This window comes from Pterocles gutturalis, unplaced genomic scaffold (assembly GCF_000699245.1).
Source record: "Pterocles gutturalis isolate BGI_N339 unplaced genomic scaffold, ASM69924v1 scaffold52232, whole genome shotgun sequence".
Classification (NCBI taxonomy): domain Eukaryota; kingdom Metazoa; phylum Chordata; class Aves; order Pterocliformes; family Pteroclidae; genus Pterocles; species Pterocles gutturalis.
In genome coordinates, this window is record NW_010114793.1 from 2,669 (window position 1) to 17,700 (window position 15,032).

General features: G+C 45.2%; 1 protein-coding gene across 1 annotated transcript; it reads right to left on the minus strand.

The window, feature by feature from the left end:
• Window positions 1-1,105: 1,105 nt before the first annotated feature.
• TPRA1 (transmembrane protein, adipocyte asscociated 1) lies at window positions 1,106-11,258 on the minus strand. Its single transcript, XM_010074914.1, is given in 12 exon segments — window positions 1,106-1,340; window positions 2,411-2,432; window positions 2,435-2,478; window positions 3,103-3,164; window positions 3,166-3,218; window positions 4,271-4,331; window positions 4,740-4,850; window positions 6,020-6,099; window positions 6,859-6,931; window positions 8,535-8,621; window positions 10,851-10,983; window positions 11,132-11,258. Coding segments are annotated over 12 exon segments (1,041 nt in total). The 5' UTR covers window positions 11,212-11,258.
• Between the last annotated feature and the right edge of the window lie 3,774 nt (window positions 11,259-15,032).

The window sequence follows — 15,032 nt, forward strand, 5'->3', positions numbered from 1 at the left end:
CTCCACGTCCTACTTATCTCCAACTTAGAGCACCAGCCAGCTTGATTCTAGCAGACCTATGGTGTTTGAGAGTTTCCAGTCACTAAACAGTGACAGCTCGGACTCATCATGGGCTTCTGCTCTGCCTCAAGCACCTGAACATCTCTGGAGCCTTCATCTGCAGAGTCAGCTTCCTCCTTCACAGCACTCTCCAAGACCCTGCCACAGCCATGAAGCAGGGTGCAGATGGAAAATGCACCTACTTCAAAGATTTATTCTTGAAACTCAGCCCTGACTCAGTGTTGTTGCTTAGATTTTCCTCTGAGCTCACACGCACAGTAGTACAGCCTCCATAGACTGTTCCACAGCTCCTTCAGCTCAGCTAGACAGCAGCACTGTCTGTCCTTCTGTCTCCCTAGTGCTCAGCCTGTTCACATCCATGCTGCTAGCCCCCCAGAATGCTCCCAAGGCACAAAGAAGAGTTTATTCCTCTTCATACCTCTCTTCTCCTTCCCACACACTCACAACACTTCTTTCAACTCCCAGCAACTGCAATTAATGATTTTCATCAGTATTAGCTGAAATCAGAGATAAGCCCAGCTTCCCTCTTCAGACACTGCTACCACCACCTATGCTGTTGCACTACGACAAGACCCAGGCAACCAGGCTGCTTGAAAAAGCTCAGGAAGAACATCTTTGGTTTCAACCACCAAATTCTCTCTATATATGTACAATACAGCAGTCAAATCAACACCCTCATCCCTAAACGCCATTCCCGTAATTGGCAGACAAGTGCTTTCAGTCACTGAAAAGGAAGAGGTGCCAGTCAGGCCTGTCTTCTGGGTCATATTCACACCTGGAACACGAAGGATCAGGAAGGTTTGGCGTTTATAGGTTTATGACCAAACTGTTCTACGTAGTTCTCAGGTAGCGACAGCAAATGTTCTTTCCAACAGGATTTGGGCTGCCAACTTAGTCTCACAATAGGTTTTGGAAATCCTAAGGAAGAGAGGAAAGCCACGGCAGGTAGCCAAGGACAGATTTCCAATGGACATCCTAACAGCTGTGGTATCAGGGAGTTTGGAAGGAAACAAATGAGGCATCGTGTGAAGCGGGTAGCCCTGCCTCAGGCATTGATGGCTTTCCAGCGGTCACTGTCTATGCTGTTGATGCTGCCCACGTGGTACGGCATCGAGGCCACGTCATCCAGGTAGGCTGTGGTGTCGATCTGAGTGCTGGAGTAGAACCCAGAATCCATTCCTTCCTTCTTGGCGACAGCGTAAGGGTGGGGTAGGTGCACATCCACATCCTCTGGTTCATCCACCTGACATTTGTAGGAGAAAAGGATCTTCGGTTCAGACCTGGAATGATTAAAGATTTAAAATACATGCTTAAGCAATGTAGTATCACAGCCACTTGTCCACTCAGCAGCACTAAGAAATTGTGTATTCAGACCCTAAAAACGCTTCACACTAGCTTCCAGGCCTGAACTTCACCTAGCAGAGTAATTTCCATAAAGTAATGCGAAATGGAGCTTTGGACTAAGTCACCTGAGAGAAATAAAAATGGCAGAATCCTGACTCTAGTGTGGTAAAGGTGTTCTCATCTTTGGGAGTTCTGAGTTACTGAGGGCAGCAGCATCTGAACCCCACTGGACTCCACAGCAGCCTGGTTAGTGACACCAGCAGAACAGGGGTCCAACTCAAGTTTCATCTGTACACATCAGGAAAAGCAAAATACAAACACTTGTGAATCAGCAGTTTCCATCTCTAACTCCAGAAACTGTTCCCTTCTAATCTCAGAAAGCAGCAGAGGCACATTTTGGTATTTTAGGAGTACTTTATGTTCTTAGTCATTTTAAAGCCTGCTGTTTATCGCTTGTGGACAATAAAAGCTAAAGCTTATACTAAACCACTCGGTTTTTCCTACCACGATGCATCTCCTCCGAGTGGCCACACGGTGGCAACCCCGACCCAGGAATCACCCTCTCGAGAGCTTTGAACGGGTGACTCCTGGGCCCATTGTAGAGGACCCCTCAGCCCAAGAGTCACCTAACCCCTTTCTCTAAGCCTACACCAAAACCCACCCAGGAGAGCATTTAACCTTCTGGGACTCAATCTCTCACTAAACATTTAGTTAACAACTTTAGTGGAAAAACTCTGCACTAAACAGGAGGCCAGCGCTGAAGAACTGATCCTCATAAATGTTTGAGAGGAATACAGCTATCAGCTCTACTTTGCATACAAAGGAGTCTTGGATAGAAGAAAGAAGCCCTGGGTCACACAAGAAGAACTTTATGGCCAGAAATCACAAACTGTTTCCCTAACTGGCATTCTAGTCACTGCCTTTATTCTACAGATGGGGAGAACTTCAGTGCAAAACAATTAAACGACAATATAAACCCTCTAAACTCCTGTTCCTGGCTACTCACCCGAAGAAGCCTTTCAGGAAAGAGGTGCAAAGAAGCTGAAGTAAAGGAACGTCGTAGCATCAACACAGCTGTCAATGGCAAAAAGGAACATGAAGGAATTTAGCACTCAAGCACAATACAGCTGGATAACACCACTCACATCCCCCCACACGATCCAATTTCCTTCCAAAGCATCCAGAGGACAAGAAAAGCCTTGGGCTAAACAAATTCAAACTGATGCAAAGGAACAGATATTGCCACTACCACATGTCACTGTTCCTGGACACTTAGAGGGAATCATGCCAAGAGCCAAGGTCTGACCAAGAGCACAGTGCTCCCAATTTTGACCAATGACACTGGTCCCTGTGAATGAGACTCCAGATGTGAATAAGGGTATCTCCATGCTATTTCTAGCAAACAGACTATTTCCTCCCTTATTACCTATGAAAAACAAACCAATGGCCAGGCATCAGTGGATCCAAACTACTCCTCTCACTCACCACTTCAAGACCACTGCAGAGCATGCAGCTACACAGACCTCTCCACTCTGTTTCCCGACCACTTAGATGTCTTCTGGCACAAACCAGAACCAACAGCTTTATTCCTCCTTAGGAACACAACACAAGTGTGTGTTCTTGGGAGAGGCAGTGCTGAAGGACACTCAAACGCAACACGAGAAACTGGGCTGCAGACCTCCTCCCCAGCATACATACCACAGTCCTTCTATGATATCCACACAGAGGAGGGCACTGCCCAGGCCCTGCACCAGGTTCAGCCAGGGCAGGAAGCAGGGCCAGGATTCCAGCATAAACATCAAAACTCTTCCTGGCTGTGGGAAAGACATGGACACAGATGAAGCTCAATCTCATAAGCACCAGCCCAGTGCCAATCTGTTGGATGGAGATGGCAAACCCCACAGAAGCATATCACCATCTTCTCTATTTAAGAATTCCTGAAGAATTAAGACTGCATTTCCCTGTCCCATGCTGGCAGGATTGATGGAGGTACAGCAGGCTAACCCACACCCTCCTGCATATGTATACATACACACAAGGTAGGTTTTGAAGACACATGGTCATGGCAACACATGCAAAGTTTTATAGGCAAGCACCTGGAACCAATATCAGTCACATAATTGAAAGTAAGTAAACAGAAAACCCGCAGCTGAACCAGAAGCCGTGCCCTTCCAATGCACAGCATTAACAAAACTGCTCCAGAGACCTGGCCAGGAGCAGCAGTGGATGCTGGACACCAGGCAGATCAGGCCCAGGACCACCTGCTTGTGGCATGTGCCACACACATCCGCTCCCTCAGGGTACCCCACACATAAACGCCAACACTACTCAGAGAGAGAACAGCTCAACGCAAACATCGTAGTAACTGCTTCTCTCCTTACTCAAGAACTGCAGATGTTCTGCAACAAAAAAGAAAAACCAGAGAAACATCTTAATAAATGTCCAGATAAAAATTAGTAAGCAGCTCTCCATTAGCCTTTCTTTCCCAGGGGATGACCGTGATGTACCCTTTAACACCATACATGCATTTCAAAGGAAGCTGTTATTAAGAAGCCATTTCTTACGGCTCTCTGAAGATTATATATTTACATTACATCAGTATCATTAACTGGGCAGTAGATCTTGTTTCCTTAATGTAATTGTTTTGCTATTGAAGTAGCAATGTAATGGCTCTTACTCTGCTCTCCAGAAGGCAAACCATGCTATTTGTCCAGTGATAACTTATCAGTCCTTTGCCACGTATCTGTACCCTGAGACAGTGGGATGTATCTGCAGCACAACCACACACAGGAACCAGATGCTCCCATCTCTGTTTTATCCTGGTGCTGTCATCAACTACACTATGGAACACACTGCAGTCACTTACAGGGCAAAGAAATGCGGTCTTTCAGAGGAGTTTTTGGAAGAATCACCACCAAGGAATAGACCTGTTGAGACAAAGAACTAACTGTTCCACGGCTGCTTGGCAACTGAACTCAACAATCTTTGCAGGGATGGTGTGTGGCGTCACGCATTCCCTGGATGTCTCAGAACAGAGGCACAGATCCCCTGATATTAAACCCAGTGCAGATGCGAAGGTCCCACACCTCACCCCATCAGCATACAAAGGCTGGTCACTGAGAGAGCAAAGAACATCTGAGATCAGCTGGAATTCAGCTACCACAGCTTACACCATTCCCACCACACCTTCTATTGCTCCCTGCCACACAAGATGCATCAATGCTGCACTGCATCAGGCAGGAGGGGGACTACGCCTTATTATACACAAATCCTCCTCCCTGGCCCATTTAGAAAACATAAGCTATCAGAGCACATAACACATTCCCAGTACTTACCAGAAAGAAGAAACAGGAGCTGGCAAGCCAGAAGTGTCTCCCTCCGTGGCCATAGATGTTGAAGTCTTCTGCTGAGAGGTGGGCATCAGGGTACAGGATTTCCAAGGTGCCCTAGGAGAGAAGTGGCACCAACATGGTTCCATTATAGGCAGCATCCTCACTGAAGGGGGTGTCTGGACAAAGGAGAATGTGTTTAAAGAAGTCCAGACAACAGCGGTCCCTGCCACCTAAGACCCAACCATTACTCTGCTTAGACCAAGTTAAGCTCACACAGGAGAGGAGGAAGAAACCAAAGACAAGAAGTGAGGGGGGAAAAGGTGGCAGGAATCTGCATCTGAAGGAACCAGCATCAATGACATTCCAGAAGAGAGACTGAAGGGACAGGGGATGCAAGCAGTTGTCAGTCTGAAATACACCGAGAGTTCCATTCCCATCTCTAAAGCAGACCGTTCCGGCTGAAACATCCAGAATACGAAAGCTTCCACTTGTGCAAGAGTTGGGAAAGGACACTGTCTCATTCACTTGAATCCCTGAAAAATAGTATGAACAGAAGCTACCATACAGACAGCAGAGAGAAAAAAGCGCTTGTAAGCACCACTGAACCCAGATACACTTGATATTTAATGAGGCTCCTCCAGCATGATGTGGTAATGATCAGCTCACTGCCTCTGCAAGCAAGAGCCTGGCCACGGAACAAAGATCTGTGTGTTATTCTGGTGCCGCCCCAAGTACAGAGACACAGGGCTGACCACTTACGTACTGAGGAGAATAAATCCAGACACATACCACACTGTTCAGAGATGGAGACACAGCTAATGAACTGAGCTAGCAAGCCAGCTGCTAGAATGAAGGGAAACAGGAGCTCTCAGCTCTACAAGGAGCTAAGAGGTGCGGTGCACTGCCCTTATCTGGCAAGCACACCTCAGGTCTCTCCATCGAGTTTTGATGGCACTGGAGGCTAGAGTCAAAACTTGTGGCTCAGGTCTGGAAAAACTCTCACTCCTGTTCCAAGGTTCACTAAACAAGGCAATCCACCTAAACCTCATCTCATGTAAAGACTTTGACTGAGCCAGTCCTGCCATGGAGAGGACAGGGACATACAGTCTGGTGTCTGCTCTGGGGATCCTCGGACACTGCCACAAGCATCCAGTCTTCCCCCAGAACCTCATCCCAACAGCAAAGCTGTCACTTTCCAGACAGAAGTCCCACACCTAACTGCCTAACTCTAAGAAAAGTCCCCTCTTCTGCAAAGCCTCATGATTCTGCTCTGATGTACTCACCTGGGTGACAGAATACGCCAGAGACAGCACTGTAGTGATTGCCAGAACACGTTTCACACTCGACTTGCTCTCCAGGTGACCTGGAATTAAGGAACAGAAAAGTGACTCAGGATCCAATCCTAGAACTGGTAAAAATAATTTCTCTCCAAAACCAACACAGGAAAACATTTGTATTTCCAGAGGCCTTCAAGGGAAGGTTAGAGCTCACTCAGACACTAGAAACTGCTTCTCTGTTAGGAGAGGTGAGCCTTTCACAGACAAAATACTTACAAAATAACAGGTTTTAACTTGCTTTCCTCCTGCTCACAATAATATACAGAAAGCAACTAAGTCCTTCTGCTGAGGTTACAAAAAAAAAAAAAAAAGAGTCAGGAATTACTCCAGAATCATGTACACTGAAATACTGTGAAGTTTCTTCTCAAGAAGAGAATTTGATGGAAGACTGGGTTAGAGCAGGAGAGAAGCACTTCCATAATTTAGAGAAATCTGCACTGGAATATGCTGGAGCAGACAGTCTCCAGAAGCTCCTTCCAACCTAAATTATTCTATGAGACCTCAAAAGATGAAAAAACTAGAGAACTAGTGCTCAGATGTCCCACTGGCAGATGCAACAGTGACACCTACCAACTCCCCTTTCCTCTACCTCTGACCACAGATCTGTAAATATAATCAGGCCTTCAGCCATTTCGAATGAAAACTGCCCAATTTGTCCTTTGTCTTTATCCTAGAGCTCCTTCACTTTATAGAATCAGCATCTCGACAAACTTACAGATGTAGCCTTTGTGGAAAGAAAGGGAATAGCAGACATTCAAAGCACTCCAAAACCTCCTGACACGTACCAAAGGCAAGGCCTAGAATCACCACACTCAGCTCAATTGCCAGAAGGAAGAACCTTGTGATCTCCCACAGGATCTGAGGGATAACAGAAACCAGACAAACATGATTAGACAGAGACAGGAATCAGCCAGAAGTTAATAAAACAAAACTCCACTCTCTGCTCCAGGGGATGACAGCCTTGCAGGTCATTTCCACAAACCTTCCTCATGCTTTGTAGGAATGCTAATTATATGCTTGTTCCAAGCCTTATCCACACCTGTGGAACAGAACAGTTGCATGGGAGCGAGCAAATAGCATGCCTACAGAGAGAGGAAGTGGCCACGGTTTGCCACACTTGAGGAACTGTCACGTGCCTGGGATGTGTTCTTTCTGCTGTACTCCCGAAGAGCACAAACCCAAGAGGACCCAAAAAGTATAATATTAAACAGGGGCAGTTCTTAAAGGGGTGGATTCTGCAGTACAGTTATGACTGAACACACTCAGTATTCTGCACTCCTCCAAAGCTACTGGCCCCTAAATCTAAAGCATGTTCAACTCGAAAGCCACACTTCCACCTTGTCATTTTCATTCCCATGTTTTATTTGGTGAAACAAGACCAAAAAACCAGCAGGTGAGGCAAACTTCCAGATAGTCATGCAATAAATCAGTGCCAAAGTTAGAACAAGAACCCAGATTCTAGCTTATTAATCCTCTTCCTCTGAACACTGAGTGGCACTCTCTTTTGAAGATACACAAGATTTTAAGAGGCATTTGATGAGACACTGCTAATCTCAGAAAATACACTCTGTGTACATGAGAGAAAATAAAATAAATGTAATAGACATGATAGAACATGTGTTTACAGGAAAAATTGACAGAGTATGTGTCTTACTGCATGGCTTCCCAGCAAGGAGCACTCAGCAGCAACACCAACAGAGCTGAACAAAGGCACCTTCTCACCTCTTCTCCATTATTCAAGGCCTGGACCTACATCTATTCAACAGAGGTGAGTGAAAATGCTACAAACATCCAGCCACTCACACCAAGCAATGCATTGCAACGCTTTGACAGGTGACATTAAAGGGAAAAGCAAAAGAACCACACTGATCCCAGAGAACAGAGCCAGAAGAGCTGTACTCTGTGGGTGACTCTTCTTCTTCTACCAGCTCAAAAACTACAGAGCTTTTTGTTTTAAGTCATATTCTGCTAAAAGTCAAATGACTAAAAAGGAACCACACGTACAAAGCTATTTCCTGTTTGCTAAGGGTTCACCCTGCGCTCAGAGCGACTGTGAGGACGTTCCGGTATCAGTCTCAAAAGGGAATCTGGTTTTATTTACTTTCAATACAAAAGAATTAAATATTTTTTAAAAAGCTACTCAAATATTGTAAGAATAATAAAGACCAGGTCTTGCTTGTCCACTAAAGGTATCCAAACGTTTAGCTCTGGCAAAACAGAGTCATTCCATCCCTGCAACAGGAAAGTTTTGCTGCCACTATTTGTGCATCTATTTTAGGAAGTCCATTGTTTTACAACCCTGGATGTTGTGATCATTTAGATACAACTATCAGAACAGGATTCCATAGTACACATAGCTCGGAGTACTGCAAAAAAACACATTCTTCTCGTAGGTACACAAAAGGGAACCTGTGACCAGAACTGCACAAAGCAGAGCCTCTAAAACAAGTGTTGTACCTACCTTGTCAGCAACTGTGGCAGCATCAGAGGCACTCACAGTCATGGAGACAACAGCACGGGCAATACCAACCAAAGCCACCACAAATACCTACACAAAAAGATACCACAAGTGAAGTCATGTCAAAAGGCATGTATGCAGCCGTGACCTGAAACCCTTTTAGAATACTGTTTCCAGGGCAGCTTTCAAGGCTGATAATGTGCACTAAGGCTTTCCTGTAGCAGATTAATTTCCCGAAGAAGATTCCTCAGGCCTGTTAGCTGTAGGAGTACTGGCTCAGAATTTAGGAAGAAACAGATTTCCCCAACCATTAGACTAAACAGCTCTGAAGAGGTCTCATCCACTTCGTATACCAGTGTCTTCACAGGCAAATGGTCTTCTCAACCTTCAGTCCCCTGGGGCAGGAGAGGAAGAAACCCAACAAAAAACATATCCCTCCAGGTCACAGGATCAAGTGTTTGGTATGACTGAATAAACCAATCCCATCGGATAACAGAAGCCACTTGATACCAACCACCACACTCCAGAACTGTGATACAACTAAAATCTGCAGTTCTTTCACTCAACACTGACAACACTCAGGAATGCAGAGGCAAAAGAATCAGCTGCAGCCAACAGCTTTAAAACATCTTACCCTGCTGCACAGCACAACGTAGAGATACCCAAGTCAGCTCATGTACCATTTAAGCATGACAGCATGGAGCTCAGCAAGGCTAATTTAGGATCTCTGTGCTGTCACAGCCACACGGTGCAATTAAGAGCTCAGTTGGATATATCTACCCTCCGCTGTGCAGACTTACCCTCTAAGAAAGCAGATTTTTCCAGATAAAATTCTCCGAGTCACAGGTCAATTCTAACGATGCAGGTATGAGACAGATAAATCTATCAGAGAACAAAAACAGTCCAAGCTGATTCCAAGGTGACTGGAGAAAGGAAATGACTAATAAGCCACCTACAGCCAAATATCTTCCTCCTTAGAGGAAGAAGAGATGCAAATGGCATGAAAGGAAGAATAATACAAACACTCCCTCCTGGGGTGGAAAACTCAGGGACAAAACACTGACAAAAAACAAGGGTCACTGAACAGAATGGTGTTCTAGAGCAGCAGCAACTCACTGGAGAGGAAAACACACCCTTTTTGCTTCCTCTCTAAGTAGGTAGGGACTCTTCCCAATCTAATCACTGACTCTGCAAGATAGCATTCCTTCAAGACATGACAAACAGCCGTTTGAAAGGAAACCCTCACAGAACACACTTCCATCCTCATTTCGCAATAACATACTTCAGAAGATAAAACTGAATGAAAGTTTTTTCCTCTAAGGTTGTTTCATCACTTTTTGCTTCTCACTGTTTCAAAAAAGTCAACAGCATAAAGTCAGTTCACTTTTTTTCTTCCCTTTGGTTTATCAGGAGTTTTGCTCAAACACACATTTACTTCTACAACCTGTACTCATCTCACTGAGGAAGAGCAAGCACACTCTGCTACACACCCAGGCAAGCCAGGATGGCAAAAGCACCTGCGATAAAGCTTCTGAATGATATTTTTAACCAAATTCAGGTAGGTCTTTAGTTGCATTTACCACACCCTGTGAGCACTATCACAGCTAATAGGTATAACGTTCAGAGATTACTAAACAGACTACCTCAATGTCATCAAAAGTTGCCTGTGCCTTTTTAAACTGCAAAGAGGAGAACAGACAAGATCTTAGAAGTTTGAGAACTGTAACTGTACTGCCTATATATTCTGTTTCCACCTTAAGAAGTATCAAGAACATCATCAAGTCAGCAGCCACTTCGATATGATGGGAAAGAAACCAACAGTGCTGGGTTTCTGCATTCCCAGACTAACCAGAATCCTGTCACTTCACCATTTTCCACAGCAGATGACCAAGCTTTTCAATAGCTTCACACAAATTATTCTCTAGTGTTTCACTTTCACTGCCTCAGTAAGAAGCCGGTTTTGTGTCACATGCTACTTACTGCAAGGAGCAAGGAAAGTGTAAGAAACTAGATTCCAAGACAGCAAAGCAACACAAGAAGAGAAAAAGAAAAGAAAAGAAAAAAATCACCACAGGAGAACAGAAATCCACTTAAATCCAGCAGATATGGTCCCAGCATCTGCAAAAAGCATAATTCAGACAGTGAAAAAAAAATAAATCTGTGTCTGCTTCTTGTAGTACACCTTCAACTAAAACCAGGTTTTATCCCTGTGAGATCTGGTCTAGGCTCTCTCTCCATTAGTTCAGTGACATTGTCCATGAGCGGTAAATCAAAAAAATAAAAAACCTCATCATTTCAAATGCACAGAGCGGTACTCACCAGTATGTAGAATGTAGTGAAGATTGGGCTGGAAGTGACCCGGATTTTGGCCCTGGCAGAGGGCAGCTTCCAGAGAAGAAACATAAAGAAAAGCACATTGGGAACCAGGAGCAGAAGATCCCAGTAGCGGACTCTGCAAAAAGTAAATAAAAGTTTTTTCCTGTTCTTCAGCATCTAGAAGGCAGGGCACCAGCCCCAGCCCCTTCGCAACCAAACTCTGAGAAAACAAGCTCCTTCCTCCAGCCCAGGGTCAGACCATGGTCCCATCTCCCTCATCTCACCTGGACTTCCCGATGTCCTCATAGAGCAACAGCAGGCACTTGTGTGGCACAGTGATGTTGGTGTCATTGATTGCCTGCATCGTCGTCAGGGACCAAGCTGTCACATTATCCACCGTGGTCACCAGGGCAGTCGAATGTGTGATGTTGTCAGCCACGGAGAATCTCGTCACAGACATCATGGACTGGAACACCCTGCTCTCCTTCTGGTCCAAGTCAAACACAGCACGAGACAACCACAGCAGAGACAAAAAGCAACATTAAATCAGTTGTGAGTCAGAGCTAAAACACACATCCCTGCCATTAGGCCCCTGCACAACTGCTTCCTGCTTGTTACAGCAAATTATCGTCATCAGAAAGACTCTACTACTCAGTGAAATGCCACCTGCCTTTCCTCTGCACACGTCATTAGGGTGGACAGTACAAGAACACTATCTCGTATCAGAGTAACAAGCACCTTTCAAAACAGTGTGATGCCATGTTGATTTACATTTTGTGATTTTTTTTGAGCCTTGGCAGATTCATAGAAGAAATCAAGACTCAGCAGCAATACATGGCATCATCAGAGACAGAAACTCCGCTGTACCAGAACATTAATTACCATTCTAGCTCCCCAGATCAAGACGCTACAGTCAGTGATTTGATTTCAGCTATTGGAAAGAAAAAAAAGGCCCCTGGGTAAAACCTGTTGCTGTTACCAACCCTGCAGTCTTGGGAGCAGGGAGAGCCTCACATACGTTTCCCTAAAGGGACTGTACAGACTCTACCTTCCAAAACCAACACTGAAAAAGCCAAGATTCAGCACTTTTCTTCCAACCCTCTTCAGGACATCAGAACTATTCTGACTTTAAGCACAACCGCAAGGCTGTGAAAAGACAGCACCTTTCTAAAACCCGGTGAGCATAACGCCCTCCTACTGCTTCACACCCAGTCTCGATCGCACTGCCCTTCTCAGCCACGGATCAACATCCTCACTGGTAGTTTACAAACACAGAATGAGATGTGGTCCTATCCCATGGGTTTCCTAAGGTCAAACTCTCGGGCAGCAGAGAGCTGTGGTCAGAATCAGAAGAATCATGGCATCCAGTTCTTTTGCCTGCCCTACCTTACACCTCTCCTGCCTCTCAGATAGATGACAAGATATTAAGTTTCCCTCCAGAAGCTAAACGAAAACTCTGCTCTGCCATCCATAAAACTCCATGTGCTTCACGCCCATGCCAGCAGCTTTGGCAGAAACAGCAGCAGCAGCTTATCCCTCTATGGGTTCGACGATCACCTCAGAAGCTTAAGGGGACTACAGCACACAGTACTTCAGGATTTAGTATATACTAGAGTTTTACCTGATCTACCTTACGAAGCGTGCTTCTGATTCGATGGTGTCACCTTGTGCAAATCCTCTCCTCCTCCCACTCCACAACAGCAACCCTCACCGTTAAGGCACTGGACTAGCTACGAGCTTAATACAAACACAAGTTCCTGTCATCTCTCCTGCCACTCAGCAAAGAAGTGCTCACACATGACACATAGATTCAGAAGAAAAAAAAAGTCTCTATTAACTGGCATCTTAAAGATGCACATTGCCAGAGACAGCACTCTAGCAGTCTGTGTGCTATAGTCAATCCAGTATTCATCTCAAAAAAAATCTCCCTGTTTGACTTTAGCCCTGGCTGGCACGGCAAAAACTGACAGCCTCAATGTCAGGGCTCAGAAGGTATTTTTTCCTGCTAGGTTCTGGGTAACTCAAGTCAGACAGAATGAGCACAGCCCTGGGTCATCTGTTGAGCTTTTAGAGTTCAGCGGCACCTTTCCCACAAACTGCTCCAGACTGTCAGCCACAGACTCTTCTTTCTCTTCAGAGGCTGAGACTCTTCCCGGGTCTCCTGAGGGGCAAGGGGATCATCCCACCCTCAGCTAACAAACCTTCCCGCTGATTCATCCATGCTGGCAGATACTCGCTGAGCTGGGGTTTTTCTTTCACAACTGCCATATGCTGTGCTGCGCAAGAGACATCACATTAAATAAACACACACGGACCTGGAAAGATGAACTTTGTGCTGAGATGGCAAAATCTGTCCTAAAAAGTCCTAGGTCTAGTAGAGGTTACAGCAAATAACTTTCATATTCCTGATTTCTCTCTCTTCCCTCCAGCTTCTCACTTCTCTGAATTGACACTGTTGAGAATTATTTTCTGTTAATTTTTTTCCATTCTCTTCCTCTGAAACACCTTTGCACCTCAGCAGCAGGAAGGACAAGTATGTTCACATTTGCCAACACAGAAAAAATTCTACCTCATTTTTAAAAAAGCTGAGAGAAAGGGTAGAGAAAAACCTCACAGAGCATGGGCAGAATAACATCAACTGCAAACCATCCCAACCTCCTAGTATTTCTTCTGGGACAAAGAATTCAATCTGCCCATCACACTGAAAAGAGCTCGAGTAAGAAGCTGCAAGAGAATTACATGGGAAAAACACCTTCTCTATAAAAAGAACAAACAGGCTCCATTCTTTTTCCCCAGCAGCCACCACTATCATGTAACAGCAGCAAGCGGCAGATAAGGGGAGGATCTGGCCCCACGTAACAGAGCTCCAGTCACGAAGTTTCAAAGGGTAAAGCGGAATGAAGCTTACCCCTCAGCCAGGCTGCTCGCCACAGCCTGATGTTAGTATCCTATTATTCCTCCCAAGATGGAATATACGCACAGCAGAGCACCAGAACGTCCAACACAATAAGAAAGGGCAGCCAAAGCCATCAGCCAGGCAGCACAAGCCGCAAGATTTTCTAATAGCTAATAGCAAGGATGCAGAGAACTATCCCGTTCCTGTCAAAATCCAGCAAAAATTCTGCAGCAACAGGACCAGGAACTGATGGCAAGGATCCAGCTGGGCTTTGTCATCCCCAGCAACGCTGCTCCTTACAGCACACTGCCCAAACCCTTGCTCCGTCCAGTCCAAAATAACTCCAGTCAGCTGAGCATATCCAAGAGATCACTCACCACACCCTGCCCCGACGGGGCTGTCCGGCCAACCCAGCCCATGCAATGGGGGTAAAGTCACCCCCACAGCCACACAAAAGGACAACAGCGCCGCAGTCCTGGTCTCCCTTCTTCTGACCGGCAGCTCTATTCGCCATACACCAGAAAACAAAATAAAACGGAGGGGACGTTGTTTCCTGATTCATGACATAACCGTATCAGAGATCAGTGAAATTCAGGGCTCAAATCGCGGGGAACTCTCTGTATTTCACAGCCCAACCACGTCAAGGTGAGTTACACACTACCAGAGTTTCAGCTCTAATAAAAAAATGAAAGCTTGCCTTCCTTCTTTCTGAAAACAGTATCAGAAAATCTTGAGAGTATAGATCATACTAGGGTTAAGACTGCTCCTTAAAACACTGTATGTGTGCAAGAGAAAACTGCACTGACCAGATTCCTGCTTAAATACGACTGTTACTTCAATAACTTAAATACTTAAAAAGAAAAAAGGGGGGGAAAAGCCTTTTTTTTTCCTCCTCAAGACGGCTCTTCAAATCTCACTCTTGGTCACAACAGCTGTACTTTGCATTTTACCCTTAGAACAAACTCACAGGTCTGGGATTTTCCAGCAGTGACTGAAGACTGCTTTCTCTCTTTTCTCCACATTCCATTCTCACACCTCGTTCTGGACTAACCTTAAAAGAAAGGAACTGCAATGCTAAAAACAACTGAAGAAAAACACCAAGCGCAGAAGTATCAACAATAATCCAAAACCATCAGACAGAGAAGCCCAGTTCAGGTCAATGTTTCAGAAATAAGTATCACAAGTTTTGTTTCGGTTTTTTTTTTTTTTTTAATTGTGTTTCGGTTTCGTTTCTCCTTCCTCCAGGCGGTGGGCACACAGACAACAAGAAGGCGGCAAGTGCAGTGAAG